At 44.7% G+C, this 19,638-nt stretch overlaps 1 protein-coding gene across 1 annotated transcript in view; it reads left to right on the forward strand.

Annotated features, from left to right (window-relative positions):
* Window positions 1-19,638, forward strand: part of LOC308308375 (ephrin type-A receptor 6-like) — a gene marked incomplete at both ends in the record, with an annotated part of 377,312 nt that overhangs the window by 21,197 nt on the left and 336,477 nt on the right. The window contains one exon of the mRNA XM_080753799.1: window positions 2,506-2,570. Within this exon, the coding sequence (XP_080609925.1) occupies window positions 2,506-2,570 (65 nt within the window). The remainder of the gene's footprint in view (window positions 1-2,505; window positions 2,571-19,638) is intronic.

A 19,638-nucleotide genomic window follows, 5' to 3' on the forward strand; every position in this document is an offset into this window, starting at 1 on the left:
CGTGCTTCTGAATTATTAAATGTGCCGTCCTTGAGACAGGAAGAGAGATCGTCAAGGATGTTGGCGTTATGTTCCTTGTTTTTTTGTGTGTGTTGGGGGGGGGGGGTAGGGGGGGGGTGGTCTGCGGAAAATCGTATTTGTTTTGTAATTCTGCACCCACAAGGTGATAGAGTTGACATTGGTACCCAGAATATTTTTTCAGTAATATGATCCACTGTTAACAACATTGCAACATCACCACAATTACAACACCACTGAATATGTTGTATAATTACAATTAGCCTATTGGAACACACCTGCCAGTTCTTTGTTCTGTATTACAGTAGCCGTCTACATGCTGTTATTTGCTGCTGTAATGATCTTATTACATGCTCTTCTCTTCTCTTCTCTTCTCTTCTCTTCTCTTCTCTTCTCTTCTCTTCTCTTCTCTTCTACTATCCAACTTTTTACAATTTCCACCTATAACAAAATGGGCACACATGGGCAGATACCATAAAATAAAATAAAAAAAGACGTATACAGTACATGTGGCTCTACTCCTCTCCTCTTTTCTCTCTGTTCTTCTCGTCACCATACCATTCTCTTTCTCATTCTCTTCTAATCTCTTCCCCACCGCCATAACATTGTCTATGGATGGTTTCCATCTTCTGTTCTTCTTCTTGGAGCCTGGCGAGCTTCACCAGGCAGATGTTCTTTCATAAAACAGAATTAATATGTATCTGTGAGCCTGAGTTGTCTCATCTCCTGCTGCAGTCAGACTCATGGCCAGAGGAAATGGCTTAGTGTGTGTGTGTGTGTGTGTGTGTGTGTGTGTGTGTGTGTGTGTGTGTGTGTGTGTGTGTGTGTGTGTGTGTGTGTGTGTGCGTGTGCGTGTGCGTGACTGCGTGTGCGTGCTTGCGTGCGAGATGTGTGTGCCAGTGTGTGTTTGAAATTGAAATACCGCCGTTGTCGGGCAAGAAACCTTGTATATCCGGTTTTCCAACTTTTTATGGCTTTTTTGTGTGTGTGAATTAATGCCCTACTTAGTCATACTCTACTGTCAAACTAAAGTAGGAGAAACAGCCATTCTACAAGCTCTCAACATATTGCATTGTGACGTGTTGAGAGCTTTTAGATCTGCTATTTTTGAACACCTTTTCTTTCTGTGTGTCTGTGGGCTCCTCATTGGCAGGTGAGCCAGTATAAGATACAACAGAAAAGGAACAGGAAAATAAGAGGTGTGTGTGTTATCGACGGGACAATATGATTTCATATCACGATTATTGTGACCAAAGAAATTGCGATTTTACGATATTATCGCGATAATCAAAATATCCCCAACATCCATCATCCTGGGGCGGAACATTTGCCAAGAAATAGATCTACAAGCGATGCGTTGTGAGCTTGTAGATCGGCTATTTTTTGGCAAAGAGATTTGGTAGAGAATGAAACAAAGACTATCAAGTATGTTATTTACAGGTCAGTTCTACCAATTATAGAGTGTTTAAGTGGTACCAGATATGCAGCTCGGACAATAAAAGCTAGTCTCGCGTGGCCAGACTGTTGCCTCCGCGATTTGGTCAAATGCTCCCAGCATACAGTCTGGCAGACGGAAATAGAAACGGCGAGTGCGAGATGAAGCGGAAGTGAAGCGCCCACGTCACTTCCGTTTCAGTCTCACATCACACATATTTATCATTATATAAATAAAAATCATATAAGCATGTTTAGCTTGCTGCTTAGCAGAAATGACATTTAAAATATATTATTTTGAACGTTAATGCCCGTTTTCGATACTCGCCGTTAGGGAGCTGCTGTTCCAGACTCTATATAGCATTCGGAGATTGTGGAATAGTTGTCTGGCTACGCGAGACTAATAAAAGCTGAATTGATGACAGAGGATGATTTCACGATCATTTAAATCTCCACGATACGATTATTTTTTTGAGTGGTTTTTTATCACGATCGTCCCATCCCTGCTTGTGACTAAACAATAACTACATTGAATCCATTGGAACACAGGTTCTTTCTTTTTCCCTTTTTTTTCTCCATTTCCTGGAAACTAACCGTTTTGGACATACAAGGTTTCCGCCACGACGGCGACAGAATAGCGTCCGGCCCCCGCTCCGCTGCCGAGCGGGCGAGAGAGAGAGCGAGCGAGGATGGAAGGAGGAAAAAGGAAATGGACTGTTGACAGCAATCTGACTGCAATCCATCAGTGTGGGGCCTCAAATTGTAGTCACGAAAAAAAAGAAGAAGAAGAAAACGGGCACAAAACATTTCATATAACTCATACATATTCATCTGCCAAAGCCATTCCCATTAATACAGTAACACGCCCCCCCCCCCCCCTCCCCAAAATAAAATGCCTAAATGAACCCGTTTATGAGGAATATCTCAATTTTGTGGCCCCAAAGCAGGGCTTTGTGTGTGCGTGGGTGCGTGGCTGCGCGCGTGCGTGTGTGCTGACATCCTGCTAATGGCCTGCATTCATGTATTTATTTATTCTCTCCATCTCATTTCTAGTTGTTCTCCTGGACACCACCTCTGTGCTGGGAGAGCTGGGATGGAGGACCTACCCGGTGAACGGGGTAAGCAGATACCCAGTTTATGTCCGTCAGTGACCGTGTTTTCTCAGCCTGTTTTTATGGAGGGAGGGGGGAGGGATAGCGGTGCGAGTGTGTGTAGATCTGCTATTTGGTATTTTTGAATACAAATGTATATCCGCAAGTTTCCCAATAAGCTTACTGGGGGAAATGAGGTGCTTCACTTCCTCTACGCAGCTGATTCAAATCACTTAACAAAGCACTAAGTAATTAACCTGACTTTCGTTAGATGGTGGCAGTAGTGCGCTACCGCTCTACTTTACCATCTGAGCTCTCTCGGTGGCAGTTGATAACGCTCGTAAAGCCCCGGGCCGGACCAATCAGCGGCAGCTACGGGCGGCTCTGAGCCAATAGAGTCTGATTGCAGACCACGTGGATGCAGACAGGCCAATATGAGTGGTTGGAGTTGGCACTCCCAGCCTTTGATAGAGAGATGGCCACATCCAATCACTGCTAAAGAAATTCAAAAAATGGCCCGCCCCTTACATCGAGTCTGCCCGAGAGAGCCCAGATGTAAGGCAGAGCGTTAGGCACTGCTGCAACTATCTGGCGCAGTCAGGTTACTAAGTAATCACACTGCAGAGATTCAGGTGCCACAGCAGCACAACAACCAATCATATGAAACGGCTAAGACCACAGGAAGCGATGCCCACCTTTCACGCAAAGGCTCATGGGACATAGGCAACTTGTGGATGGATCATTTTATTTGACAAATGCTGACGAATTTGCCCAAAGTGAGGACACCAGGGTTAGGGCTTTAAACAGCCATAACTCCAGTTCGCAGCATGGTAACGTCTCGAAACTTGGTGTCTGGCCAATAGGTATGAGCTGCAATTGTTGAAGCCCCGCACCCTCTTTCTTCCTATTGGCTGGGCTTTAAACAGCTATAACTCCAGTTCGCAGTATGGTACCATCTTGAAATTTGTTGAAGCCCCGCCCCCTCTTACAAGTCTGTTGTTTCAGCCTGCCCCGATGGTCGCTTCTCGCCCTTAGGGCGTCTTACTGGTGTATAAATAGCTAATTAGAATGTTAAATTGGGATATCATCAAAAATCTATATGACGGTCCCCAAAAGAAAATGCATGTGTTTAATTTAATTCAGCGTGACCAGAAGCAGAGCTAAAAAAGATCCACCAAGTAATTACCTGGGGGGGGGGGGGGGGTTATCTAAAGCAGAAGGATGGACTGTGAATGTGTGTCGAATGTGTGTTTGAATGTGTGTTGAATTGTGAATGCAAGGTGATGACGGAGAGCAATCATTGAGGTCAATGCTATTGATCCTAACAGGTCATAACGCTTAACAGTGCTGTGGTCAACAGTCTCCTCGTTTCTCCCTCCCTGCTCCCGGAGGAGGGGACACAAGTAGATAAGGGAGCAATAATGAGGTGAGGTCTCTAAGGACGCTTCCCTCTGTCTCACTCCATTTATGTCCCCTCCCTCCTCAGTTAAAGGCTGCTGGAAAGAAATACCACTGGACTCCGCTGGGTGGGATTGGGTTCACTCAAAGGGCAGCGTTTAGCTTGCATGGTCGTCCTAATACCTTGTTGCCAACATGGGCTCATGTGATTAAAGTTCTCAGTCGCCCACGGCGGATTTCACTCATTTTGATTCTGTGGAAGCATGCCACGCACAGATAATAGCCAATCAAGCTCGATGTTTTGTAAGTGATTGTACATTTTTTTTGGTTGTTAGATATTTTAAGATTAGCAGTATTTGAAGTTGTCAAACTAGCAATAGAATAAAGGGTGTTTGACGAGTGTTTGAATTGGTCAAACCAGCAATAGAAGGCATACATGTTCAGACGCTTCTTCTATAAAACACTAATGGTCTGAGATATTTCATAAAAGCAAAGGTTAAAAGTGTCCATCTGTAGTTAACATGGCATGGTTTGCGTGTAGTTATGGTGTCTATAATGTGATTGAGGAGACGTCAGGGCTAGTAGAAGTGTATTGAAGGACCACAACAGCTTCACATGGTTTCATATTTTTCTTTCTATTTTCTTTTCTTTTCTAGTTTCATATTTTTCTTTCTATTTTCTTTTCTTTTCTATGAAAACTTGAACATGAAAAGACAAGATTTAGATCATATCCCAAATTCCAGATCATAGATAGCAGGGGTCAGCAACTTTTTAAAAGTGCCATGCATGTTTTTATTTTCTAGATAGTCAGTGTGCCATGTCAACATAAATTTGAATGACTCGCCATAAAACATTTTTAATTAATGTAGAACTATATGCTGTAAATTACGTGACTTTTTTAATTGACCATGTTTAAAAAATATGATTCTAAAATAAAACACCTCTCTCTCACACTTCTGCCAGTGTGACAGTGCCCTGTCGCAATGCGTGCCTAAGGTTGTCTAACCCTGTATATAGACTCATATCACAATATCTATATTGCACAGTCCTATGGCATACATTATTGGATATTTCTCTGATTGTGTTTGAAGTGCTGGTATCAGTATCAGCGGTATCATTTGATGGTATCTCATTTACACTGTTCATTTTGAATGTTCCGTTTTTTAATTTGATATTGGACTACTAGACGGCAGTCTTAACAATTTACTAAAGGAATGATTTATTCCTTATTCTTTTTATTTTTTTCAGTTTGATTTTTGACTGACTGTCACTTTCATTATGGCTGACTGTGAAAGTAGAAAATGAAAGTTCTATGAGATCGGTACAGATACAAACGTTCAGGTATCATCTCTATCAGAAAGCGGGAAAGCATCTCTGACATCTTAATAAACCCTATACTGTACTTACAGTAGTTGAACCTCCCATGGCCTCTATACTAGGTGCCTTCCTGCTCTCGCTCGCCGGTGAAAATAGGCCTACAAATAGCTAGCTCACAAGGTGAGCTGCTTGGTGGTCTGCTGCTGAATGTTAGCCCCAGAATAGGGATGCTATGGAAGGGCAGCAGTGGCTCAGGAGGTAGCTCGGCCGTCTGGGGATCTGAAGGTTACAGGTTCGATCCCGGGCTCCTCCTGGCTAATTGTCCCAAGCGTCCGCTGTCGGTGAGTGAATGTGAAGTAAACATTGTAAAGTTCTTTGAAGGCTCAGAAAGCTATATGAATGCAGTCCATTTACCATTCATAATTGGGTAATAAGGGTGCATAATTGACTAAATGCTAGCGAAATGTTTCGACAGACCGAGTAGCATATCGTCGTTTTCGGTTGGAAACCTCGTATCTCCAAGTTTCAAATGTGTACGTTCTTTCGTAAAGTAAAGCCCTGCTTCATCGTACAAGGCCGTCGCGCAAAAGTAGTGAAAACAGCCGATCTACAAGCACACAACGCCTCGCGCCGCGAGGCGTTGTGTGCTTGTAGATGGGCTGTTTTCACTAGTTTAAATCATTTTTAAAATGATAAATGCAAAAACAACGTTTTTTGGACGTACAAGGTTTTCACCCGCAACAACGATATCATAGCTAAAACATCTTATCCCTGTATTTTAACTTTTTGTGTTTTTATTCTTCTTTTTTTCTCTTTTCTTTGTAAATGAACACCCTACTTGATCATCATACCACAGCGTCACACGAAAGCATCAAAAGCGGCAGAGCCACTTTTGAGCTTGTCCATTTGCTACTTTTGCTTATTTCCCCCCCCAAAAAGTAACAGTTTTGGACATAATGAGGTTTCCACCTCATTATCCACATTTAACTAGCTGCAAGGCCGCACCACAAAAAAAGAAAAAAAGAAAAAAAGGATTTCTCAAACAAAGCTTTTTCTCAGACAGCCTGGCAAGAAAAAACATGTAGTGTTTGTTTTGGCCTTCACTCTTCTGTCTTCTCCATCTACATGGTAGCCTTCTGTATACTGTATACAATACCTCTACCTCAGTCCAGCCTCCCAGGCGCTCTGTGATGCAGCAAGCAGAGGCAGAAAATGCACCTTAGTGGTGGTGGTTTTCAGGGTTTTAGTGCCAGACAGCTATGCTTATACGGGATAATTCCATTTCGTCTTGCCTGGCGGTGAGTGCAGTGCCGTCCCCCCGGCGCTCTGTTGTCTGGTATGAAAAAAAACGAGAAAAAAAAAAAAAAACACACAATGGAGAGAGATGGATGGGTGTACTGGTATCGTGAAATATACTGCAAGGGTCCGGGACCCCTAGGGTGTCCTCAGAGTTACAACAGGGGGTCCTGCAAATCTTTGTGTGATAGAAACTTTTTTCTCCTTTTTTATATTAACCACTTGAATCCTAGTGTCCATATCCTGAGAACAAAAATAGCAGATCTGCAAGCTTGTAGATCGGCTATTTTCGGCACAGACGTTTTGCATAGAGGGGGAAAAGAGCAGACTCAGTACAGAGTGAAATGTCAAGTTACGTATTGACGGTTCAAGTGGTTAAATACGTATCTGAAAACACAAATTAACATGAAACCAAAATATACTGATGATTGTGCTGTCAAACAATGAAAGTGGAATCTACATTTCTGACTAATATAGTATTCAATCAATACAAAAGCTATGCTAAAGGGTTAACCCTCAGAGACTTTCTGTTATATGGTCCATTGTAAGTAATAAGGTAGTACAGCACTTGAGTATATCTACTTTGCTACTTTCCACCACTGCGTATAGATAAGTCTTGACAACAAACTGACACGGTGGGATCACAGTCTCTATACTGTGTGTTGGGTGATGGTGGTATGGTGGTATGGTGGTCCAGTCTGGGCTGTCAGTCGGGCTGTGATGTGCGCTGATTGAAATGGTCTGGCTGCTGGCTGTGAAGGAGGCGTCAGAGCGCAGAGCGCCCCAAAGTGCCACTTGTGTGTGTCTGACAGATCTCTGCCCCCCCCCCTCCCCCCCTCCCCCCTCCCCCCTCTGCTTGACAAGGCTACGTCCCCTGTGGAGGACCACCCTCCCCATCGCTCCATCTATCCATCCCTCCACCCATCCATTCCTCCCAGATGAGACCCCCACCGCTCTCTCTCTCTCTCTCTCTCTGTTTCTATCTACTGAACCCAAGGGGTTCTAAACGCAGACTAGACTTTTAACCCATTTAGATCGCGTACACATTATTGTGTATCATTATTTTATGCTTTAACTATTGAAAAATAGCAGATATACAAGCGCGGCACCGAGTGCCCCGCTGCGAGCTTGTAGATCTGCTATTTTTGAAAAATCGTGAAAGTTCGAATTTTGACCCGATTCTATAAGTGTCTTTTGAAAAACCCTATGTTTCTATGTCAGCAATCTGGCCAGCCATCGTCAAAGAAACGGTCCTATTCACTTAAATGGAGCTCAGGTAGTCTGTTCTTGAGAGACTACTATGTCAGTGGTTCTCAAAACTTTTCATGTGAAGGACCCCCAAAATGATATGTATTTGGCCACGGACCCGCATCTCAAAATATTTAGTTCCATTTTCACGACTTTTTTCAAAAATAGCAGATCTACAAGCTCGCAGCGCGGCACTCGGTGCCGCGCTGTGAGCTTGTATATCTGCTATTTTTCACTGGTTAAAGCATTCAATAATTCTAACCCTAAATGGCTTAATTCTCCTCTGACAGCTTTGGTCCCTGACGGGTTCCGCGCTGTCCATCTCCCCCGACGTCTCTGTCTTACCTCCAATCTCTGTCCGTCTCTCTGCCCTGTCTCTCTGCTTCTGTCTCTGTCCTTCTCTCCGCCGGGTCTGTTTCTCTCTCTCTCTCTGTCTCTCTCTCTGTCTTTATCACCGACTGCCTTTCCGTCTCTCTCTGCTGTCCGCTGTGGACCTTGTTCGCGGCGTATAGGTGATTACATCATGTAGGTCACGGTGGCACTCGCCCACAGCGCTGAGAGACGAGGAGAAGAGAGGATTGAGAGAGAGAGAGACGGAGAGAGAGACATTGGGGGAGAGACAGAGAGAGAGAGAGAGAGAGAGAGAGAGAGAGAGAGAGAGAGAGAGAGAGAGAGAGAGAGAGAGAGAGAGAGAGGCATGTCTATGGTCCATGATTAAGCTGTCAGCCTCTCATCTCCTCTCTCTTTCTCTCTCTCTTGCTCTCTCTCTCTCCCCTTGGATTGGCCCACATTAATATTTAAGGTGAATGAGGTGAGAGGGCCTCAGGGAAGCAGAGAGAGAGAGAGAGAGAGAGAGAGAAGGTGAAACACGTCTCCTCTCCTCTCTTACCTGGGAGCCTGGCTCCCTGTGTCGCATTAGACACCTCCGCTCACTTATCGGGCCAAAGCACGCAGGGCAGCGCAGCGCGCTGTCTGTCACACTTACAGCGCGTATAGGGACGGCAGACACCGGCAATGTGGTCTGTATGCATACGTATGTCGCTGCTGTCCGGGACCACCATGGGGCTCCGAATGGACCAGTAGACTGACTGACTAGTCAGTCAGTAAGGCAGTTTTTCCCCTGACTATATCACACGTCTGCTTATGGTAGAAACTGTGGTATGCCCCCACTATGCATGATGGGATGGATAGATTAGTAGGAGAGCATAGTACCAGTAAGACACCTAAGGGTGAAGTGCAGGACGGAATTCATTTGCAAGTGTGATTCGAGTTGCGGTTGGTTGTTTAAGTTGGACAAAATGTGGACACAATATTTCCCCAATTATGGATACTAGAAGCTGGGCCGCCCTTCGGGCGGCCCAGCGTCTAGTCGGCGACCTGGCCAACTCGGGAACGATGTAAATAGAGAATGAATGCCCCGCCCTTTAATGCAAACCCCATTATACCTGTTGTCATAGGACCTGTTTTGACCATCTGTTTGCCTGTGTCCATTTATGCCCATATATGGAGATATCTGTATCTGTCTGTCTGTCGGCGTCCATTTTATGTCCATATATGGAGATCACTGCAGATATAGTTCTGGGTCCATTTTATGCCCATATGCCCATATTATGTCCATATATGGAGATCACTGCAGATATAGTTCTGGGTCCATTTTATGCCCATATGCCCATATATGGAGATATCTGTCTATTTGCGTCCATTTTATGCCTGCCCCACCCTTTAATGCAAACCCCAATATACCTGTTGTCATAGGACCCGTTTTGACCATCTGTTAGCCTTTGTCCCCACCCTTTAATGCAAACCCCAATATACCTGTTGTCATAGGACCCGTTTTGACCATCTGTTTGCCTTCTGTTAGCCTTTTTCCCCACCCTTTAATGCAAACCCCAATATACCTGTTGTCATGTTGTCATAGGACCCGTTTTGACCATCTGTTTGCCTTCTGTTAGCCTTTGTCCCCACCCTTTAATGCAAACCCCAATATATGGAGATCTCTGCACACACAGTACCGGTTGCGGAAAACTCTGATGTCAGACATCAGCTCCGCATTCGGGGATTCATTTTATGCCCATATCTGGAGAACGCGCGTGCCGGTGGGAAGAATGACAGAGATTTTTTGTTGACTCCTGGCGTACGTGATGTCAGAGCCTTTTATGAAGTGATGTCACAATGAGTCAGCGATTGCGCCGATTTCCTCCGGAACAGCCTGATGTCAACAATCAGCTCCGCATAAGGAGATTCCGAACTTTTCGCGCCGGTTTCGGAAAACCGCGAGTCGGGTCGGGTCGAGGCCCGGCACTGCACTCCGCGCGGCGGCGGGGAACGCGCGTGCCGAATCTGAAGCCGGTGGGACGAACGGTTCTCGAGATACGCGGATTACAAACAAACAGACAGAGATTTGTCGCATTTATAGATAGATGACTGACGTCTGACATCATAGAAGTCTTGTGTATATGTCCATATATGGGCATTCCAAGCTATATGGACTTAATATTGATGACATCAGGGATCTCCATATATGGGCATACAAGGGACAAGGACGGAGTGTGATGTCGCAACAATGTGATGTCATAGGTCAGCTATAGACGTTGAGGCGTTACCTCAATGTCAGGCATCATACTGATGTGACAGGTACAGTACCTGGTCCCTGGGACCTCAAGGAGGTTGAGGTATACCCTGAAGAAGGCAGTTGGCACTTTGGTATCTAAAAGTGTGTGCGGTCGCATTCTTGTCTTTTATTACACGGCTTGGTTGAATGCCTGGTTGAATGCCTGACTCTATCAAATGTCTTTGCCAAAAAATAGACGATCTACAAGCTCACAACGCATCACAACGTGACGCGTTTGAGCTTGTAGATCTGCTATTTTTTGGCAAATGTTCTGCCCCAAGATAATGGATTTTGATTATTGCGATAACATCGTAAATCGTGATTTCTTTTGACACAATAATCGTGTTATGAAATTTTCATATCTTCCCATCCCTACCATTGGGCGTCACCAGACCAACAGATCTCCACATATATTGGAGATCAACTTGCACTGATGTCAGACACAACAGGAACCGTGCATGTTTTGTAATGCTAATATAAATCTGAAAGATTATACTATGAAGCTGTCAAATAATTGTAGTGGAGTAAAACAAAAGTACACTGTTTGCCTCTGAGATACAACATCGCTACTTAAGTACAGTACTTGAGTAAACATGGCCTACTTAGTCACCTCACATCAGCGTTTATTGGCTCCCGGGAATCCCTGACAATAGATGCAAATAGGATTAGTGCCTCTCTTTATGAAGGACAACCATCGTTGTGTGGGGGCCTACACACACACACACACACACACACACACACACACACACACACACACACACACACAGGCACACAGGCACACGTTCTATGGGGACCTCCACCTTCCCGCGTCGCAGCGCTATTATAGCGGCGCCGCGACGAAACAAAAGGCAAACATTAGGCCGCTTTAATCCCTTCAAGACGTTTTATGTAATTTAATAAATAAACAGCTTCTCTTCCCCCCTCTCTCTCTCTCTCTCTCTCCTATCTGTGGTACTACCCCCCCGCTCCCCCACCCACCCGCCCTTCTGCCCCTGGGAAATGACTCATGCATATTTCAGCGCGCTGTGTGGGTGTGTGTGTGTGTGTGTGTGTGTGAGAGAGAGTCCTCTTCCTCGCCAAGGAGCTTATTGTGGCTGCATGCCTGAGACCCAATCAGGCTACATCTCTCTCTCTCTCTCTCTCTCAACAGTGCGCTATAGCTACATCTAGACAGACACAGACGCACGTCATCATCTCAGGAAGAAATGAATTTTAAAAGCATTAAAAAAGAACCAACAACACGTGCGTGTCATCACCACGAATGTCAATAGGCCTGTCACAAATAATTGTTACGTAATCGTCTAATTGCGATTATTTGACATAATCACAATGATTTTGTCACAATCGTTTCCATGTTGAACAATGATCATATATTTTCAAACATTTTCAAAAATAGGAAATAGCAGATCTACAAGCTACTAGATCAGCTATTTCCACTATCAATGTTCTTTTTTAAGTATGTAAGTTGTCAAATATGTCAGTCATTCCATTGTATTTTTAGGCTATGTGTCATATCTACCATGTGCAACCTACTGTAAAAGCCTGCAAGCCAAACAGAAATGTAATTGTCAATGACAAAAACACAATTAAATCGTTAATCGCAATTATTTGAGTGACAATTAATCGTCATGTAAAATATCATAATCGTGACAGCCCAAAATGTCAATAAAACCAGCATCTGCCCTGCAAAGTATCCGCCCGTCTCGCGTACAACGATCATCTTTAGCTGGAGGGAGGAAAAGCTAATAAATAAAAATAAAGTTTGCCTTGTCAGAGTGCAGGCCTGACAAACTATGGTCACTGTGGGGGTTCTGATGGTCTAGCGGTTAAGGTGCATACCATATCGTCACTGTCGGGCAGAAACCTCGTATTTACAAGTTTCAAGTTTGTATGTTTTTTCACCAAGTAAGGCCCTGCTTCATCATATAAGACTGTCGCACAAAAGTAGTGAAAACAGCCGATCTAATTGTGTGCTTGTAGATCTGCTATTTTCACTAGTTCACAAAATGAACGGTCTTGGACATACAAGGTTTCCACCCGACAACGATGATATACAGGCTCTAATGCAGCCTGACAGCAAGTCGCAGGTTAAATTCCCCGGCCCGACGACCTTTGCTGCGTGTCACTCCCTGTTTCCCGTCATTCTAAACAGTACTATTCAATAAAGGAAGAAAACTAGAAAGGTGCAATTCTGGGAAATTCCAAGTGTGGTTGCACTGACGCGAATCAAAATTGGGAATAACTCAGGAAACTCATGGCAGTCAATGAGTTTTAAGAGGGGTAAGGGGTTAAGATGTATTTACTCTGGCGGTGCATGAGTTAAACAACACTTGCTAGGGCAACCCAGCCTGGCGGAGATAATGTGCTCTGCAGAGAGCCCTTGTCTAGTGAATTTCTGGTGTAATCGGACATTTATTTTTAACTGAGCGTTCACAGTCACACGCTCGTTGAGAATGTGTTAACTTTGACACATTGTGAACAAATACCCACGCGACACACACGCACACGCACACGCACACACACACACACACACACACACACACACACACACACACACACACACACACACACACCTCGGGACCATCTGACTGACTTGTATGCATAAACGATTGAATACATTTTGCTTCGCACAGCAGTCATCTTGTTAGTGTGATAAAACCACACTGAGCATGCAGGCACACCTGCGTGCACACACACACACACACACACACACACACACACACACACACACACACACACACACACACACACGCACGCATGCACGCGCGCGCGCGCACACACACACAGTATAGGTGGAAAATAGCAATTTACGAAAACAAACATTACGTCCCTCCTTGTTTTATATAAAAGTCAATGTTCTCTGTAGACACTGTTCCTTTGAATAACTTTAACGTGTGCGCAGGCACACACATTAAAATTTAGGCCTAGAATTATTGAATGCTTTAACCAGTGAAAAATAGCAGATATACAAGCTCACAGCGCGGCACCGACTGCCGCGCTGCGAGCTTGTAGATCTGCTATTTTTGAAAAAGTCATGAAAATGTGTGCAAATCTTTGAATATATGTATTTTCAAAGCAAACGGGTGGCTTCTGGGTGGTCCCTGGAACTAGATATTTTTAGATGGGGGTCCGTGGCCAAATAAATATCATTTTGACTAACTGAGCTCCAGTTATGTGAAAAGGACCTTTTCTTTGACGATGGTTGGCCATATTGCTGACATGGAAACATAGGTTTTTAAAAAAATCTTTGAAGGATTCAAAAGACACTTATATAGAATTAGAATTCGATCAAAATTCAAAAGTTCATGATTTTTCAAAAATAGCAGATCTACAAGCTTGCAGCGCGGCACTCGGTATTTTTTAATAGTTAAAGCATAAAATAATAATACACCATAATGCGTACCCGTTCTGAATGGGTAACTCGACTCTCTGCCAAAGTATTTCATGTGAAAGCGTTCAAGATAGTTGCGTCCAACTTTTCCTTGCGGTCGTTATCAGAGTTGCCATGTCTGCTTATTCTAAGCAGCTTTAGTGTTGTGTTTCTGTAGTTTGTAGCCGGTAAACATTGGTACAGATGTGCCATTTGAAGACTTCACATATCCTGCTATCGGCAAGACAGTAGATTTGCAGGGGATTTGTAGAACATGGAGCTTTTAAATCAACTATTTTTGCTAATTTTAATGACCTTAACAATTTTGCTGCCATTTTAAACATAGCTGTAGTAAGCAGCTGCCAAATTGTCCTTACCTTTTAACGTGGGCACGCACACGCATCGTGCACAATCTGTGCATGACTCATCTAGTAGACGTGTAGACTCGTGACAGCTTTCGAATAAAAAAAAAACCCATTGAAATAAACATATCCGTTGCCACGCTGTATCCCTGCTTATCCGCCAGTGTTTACATGAAAAACATTGAAAAAAGCCAGCTGTGCGCTATGGTAACACGTGGACACGTTCGCGCACATAGCAGACGATATGTGCGCAGATCATATGCCAGGCGGGTAGAGGAATCAAACAACTACAAAATAAATTAAAAACGTGTGAAGAAATACCATTCTATGGCCATGCAGTCAGCTCACTTGTTTACAATGAAAAGCTATGCAAACGGAGCTGCGACTGGACGTCAGACCGGATATGGAAACCTAGATCCGGTCCAAACGGGAAATACAACCGGATACAGTTAGGGGGCGGGCCTAAAGTCTCCGAAACGGCTATATACAGCGATCATACTTTTAATCGTTTCATAATGATTAAAGCTAATTAAATTTCCGGGAACGACGGGCATCGCAGAGAGGTACAGCGGGAAATCTCCGGTTTCGACGTGGATCGCAGAGTATGAGTTAAGTTCTCTGACTTCTACCTATGAGGGTGGATTCTGCTTCTCAATGGGAATGGAGTGGTTTGCAAAAATAATACGCTCCATTCTCCATCAAAATTTGGGAGGCAAAACAGGGAAAGAAACCTGTGGAAAAAATGCATTCGCAGGACATTTTCAGGAAAATAGCACTAAACGCTGAAGAGTTAAAGCGGCACATCTATTGCTGTGTTGTTGAGTATTTTTGTGCTTGATCCATGACTAGTTGCTTATTTGGAATATATGTCTTCGTAGGATGTAGGATGACACGAGATTGTAGATTGGCTTTTTTTGCCACAAGACACTGTCGTCTGATGGAGCTTAACCCATTTAGGCCTAAAATTATTGAATGATTTAACCTGTGCAGCGCTGCGAGCTTGTAGATCTGCTATTTTTGAAAAATCTTTGAACATATGTATTTTCAAAGCGAACGTTTGTAACTCAAATTTTGCTTCTGGGTGGTCCCTGGAACTAAATATTTTGAGATGCGCGTCCGTGGCCAAATAAATATCATTTTGGGGGTCCTTCACACCACTGACATAGTAGTCTCTCAAGAACAGACTAACTGAGCTCCAGTTAAGTGAAAAGGACCTTTTCTTTGATGATGGCTGGCCAGATTGCTGACATAGAAACATAGGTTTAAAAAAAAAAAAAAAAACTTAGAAGGATTCAAAAGACACTTATAGAATCGGGTCAAATTTTCAAGTTTTTTCAAAAATAGCAGATCTACAAGCTCACAGAGCGGCACACGGTGCCGCGCTGTGAGCTTGTATATCTGCTATTTTTCAATAGTTAAAGCATTCAATAATGATACACAATAATAAACTGATCATGTCTGTCTGTCTGTCTCAGAATATGCCTTCCGCTGGCCTGGTTTACACTCTTACTCTTTTGCACAATCACTACACTACAATACACTACACCACACACACCACACACACACGCACACGCGTGCACGCACCATTTATCTCGCCCGGGCCACTTAAACAGCCCAGCTCAGAAGTGGACGCATCAAACCTGAGATGAAATAAATCAAGTGCTCCTCATGACTTCCTCAAACTATTCATGTATTCAACCACTTCTCAGCTCTGATAACCCCCCCCCCCCTCTCTCCCTCCCTCCCTCCCCCTCTCCCTCCCTCCCTCTCTCTCCCTATACCCATCTTTTCCATTTGCATCCCTCCGAGCATCTCTCCCCTCTCTCTCTCTCTCTCTCTCTGCCAAACGTGGCATATCAACATGCTCTCTCGCTCAGCAAGGGTCCAGGCCCCCGGAAACCCCTGTCAGGCGCCTCGCCTCTCGCTGTCAGACAGACTCCGCTGTGCGCGAGGGGAGAGGAGGAGTGGGGGGGCGGGGGTCTGGGGGCGCCCTGGCGCGCCCCCTGACAAGAAACAAGCCAATTAAGGCTTTTCCCGTGGGTGCTGCTTAAGCATGCTTATGGGCAGAGAGGTCAGCAAGAGACAACGGTGCAGTTTTATATATATATATATCGCCGGTGTCGGCTGGATAACTTGTATGTCTGGGGCTGTCACGATTAAGACGTTTTACATGGCGATTAATTGTCACTCAAATAATTGCGATTAACGATTTAACACTTTGACAGCCGTATGGAGATGCCCATATTAAAACCGTTTTATACCGGACATCTGAGCAAGGAGTCTCAGCCAGACCGGAATTTACTGTACTGGGTCATTAAAAACGAAATAAAAGATTTTTATCCGAAAATCGGCGATCGTTTAACCTTCCCTAGTCACCGCTCGTCCATCGATAGCGCATGGCTCCTCTGACATGAAGCGGAAGTGACGTCGGGTCCTTTCCCTGCTATAGCTTCCCAGCTCCCATCCATTTTTTGTTTAGACGTTAGCGTTATCATAGCTGGAGTGCTGGGGGCTAAGCTAGCGAAAATGTTCTTATCGACTGTAGAGTCATACTTGGATTATTTGAGCCCACATTTACGTGAACGGATCGCGCACGCGAAACGCACAGGGAGAAGATGCCTCGGCCGAAACCGCCACTCTAAGCCAATGCAGATTGAGGTTCGCTGGGGACTGTGGTGAGAATACAACGGGGATCGCGTGATGGTTATGGGGGATGAAGACTACATGATATTGCGCTGAAGGTCTTGTAAAATGAATGCTGTTCAGATCATAATATAATAATAGAAATTTCACGGCTAATCTACCAACAAGCCATTCTATTTCGGCTGGCGAAGTGTTAATTGTGTATTTGTCGTTGACAATTACATTTCTGTTTGGCTTTTAGGCTTTGAAGTCGCACATGGCAATTGTGACACATGACCTAAATATACAAAGAAATTACTGACATATTTGACTATCAATGTTCTTTTTTTATACTTAAAAAAGAACATTGATAGTGGAAATAGCCGATATACAAGCTCACGCGACTGCTATTTTCACTACTTTCTGAGTGTTTGAAATATTTCTCAACATGGAAATGATTATAAAATAATCGCGATTTCCTCAGATAATTTGCGATTAGACGATTGTGTAATAATTGTGCCAGCCCTATGTATGTCCTAAAAGGGTTACTTTTCATGAAAAGGGGAAAAAGAGCCAGTGTCCTATAATGTATCCAATGTAGTTATTATTTATTCAGAAAAGCTCTTGTTTAAATCCCACTTTCACTTCTACTTTCCGATATTTTCAGAAATAGTGAAAATAGCCGAACGCAACACTACTATTTTTGCATAAAACCGGCACAGTTAAAAAAGAAATACTGGAAGATCAGATTTGATATTCACAGTCTCCGAGTCTCGGTTAGAGTCTGCTTAAACAGCGTCGTATCGTTGTCTGCTAAAAGTCACCGTGATGAAAGTGGTTATTTTTAACGATGACGAGCTTGACTGTCTATTTGTGATCCTTTTGCATGACAAACTTGAAACATGGAGATACCAGGTTTCTTGCCCGACGGCGAATGACACATGGAACGATTAGGTAGGGGTGTGTGTGTGTGTGTGTGTGTGTGTGTGTGTGTGTGTGTGTGCGTGTGCGTGTGCACGCACAGGGGTGGCTGTTATTTCTTAGTTTTGAGTTTTCTTCTGGTCCTGTTGGTTGTCAAGGTTTACCAGGCTGTCTGTGGGATGTCGACGGGTTTGTCTGCCGCACAAAGGAAGCAAACAATTCAAGGATTTTGTGCTCTCTCTCCCTCGCTCTCTTTCTCTCTCTGGTTTGTTGGGTTGGTTCTTTATCCAGATTAGCAGCAGCAGCCTGTTGTTTTGGAAGCAGCAGGCTGGCTTGTTATCAGAGAGCGGCATCGCGCGCACGCACACACACACACACACACACACACGCACGCACGCACGCACGCACGCACGCACGCACGCACGCACGCACGCACGCACGCACGCACGCACGCACGCACGCACGCACGCACGCACGCACGCACGCACGCACGCACGCACGCACGCACGCACGCACGCACGCACGCACGCACGCACGCACGCACGCACGCACGCACACGCACGCACGCACACACCGGCCGCACAGTAACGCAGAGGGGAGAGACCACACGCTGTCTGCCAGAGGTATACACACACAATGGAGGTATGGACAGTGTGTGCAGGCTTCAATTCACACCCTAGGACAGTTGTGAGAGTGTACGCGCACACACACACACGCACGCACGCACGCACGCACGCACGCACGCACGCACGCACGCACGCACGCACGCACGCACGCACGCACGCACGCACACACACACACACACACACACACACACACACGCACACACACACACACACACATTGTGATGCTGCCAGGGAAACACAATGGAGGTAGGGATGAACACAGCGAGCAGGCTTCAAATCACACCACAGGACAGTCTCTCACTCCCTCTGTCTCTCTCTCTCTCTCTCACACACACACACACACACACACACACACACACACACACACACACACATACACACACACACGCGCGCGCGCGCACGAGCACACACACATATACACACATTTGCATTACTACATTTGTGAGGACGTCGGCCTGATATGATTTTGTATTCACGCTATGTTTCGCGATATTTAACCCAAACCCTAAAGCCGAAAACTAACAGATCTACAAGCTCACAATGCCATAACTCCAACCACAACGTTTAAAGCTAACCTCTGAATGTCTCATTCTAAGACCAGCCTGAATGTTTTGCCAATTGTAGGCCTATAACTCCCCAAATCTTGTTTTAACCATAAAGCAAACATTTCTCTTCCGAGCACCAGGAAAATAGTTCCTCACAATCAGGGGTGTCAATTGGGTATGGCAAGGGTATGCAGCTGCCATACCCTGGGTCCAGGGGGGACAATAAAAGTTACTTTTAAATGTGGTATGGCCCCAGAAAACCCCCACAAAACTGTGAAAAGTGATGACCCATCACTTCTCATCACTAAACCATCGTTTTCTGGGGCCATTTGTAGCCCAAGGAATGTTTTTTGTGCAAAACAAATGCTTGCAATGGATACAGTATCATGACAAACCCCTAGTTAGATCCCTCACATCCTACTTAAATACCCAGAAAAAATGTGTTTTTCTGGGTAATTTCCTCCTGTATAGAAAGTCGATGGGACCCCAACTTGATTTGGCCGCTGTGGCGACCCCGAAGGTTGCCGACTCGGGTGCCCTAGCTAAATCATTAGAGCATGCCCTGGGCTACATCTGTGCAAGATTTGGCACTTTTAGACTGATTAGCACGAAATTACCATTCTATCTCCCTAAGGCCCCCGACTACATGTAGGTAAAGGTTTTAAAGTTGTTGAAGTGATTTTTATGCTGAATTAAGTCATCTCGCTGGGACGACCTCAAGGGTCCCTGGCACCGTTCAACTTGGCTGCCGTAACTCTGGTTATCGCAGTTAACCTGGG

The sequence above is a fragment of the Nannobrachium achirus genome (genome assembly GCF_963921795.1).
Source record: "Nannobrachium achirus genome assembly, chromosome: 22".
Taxonomy (NCBI): Eukaryota; Metazoa; Chordata; class Actinopteri; order Myctophiformes; family Myctophidae; genus Nannobrachium; species Nannobrachium achirus.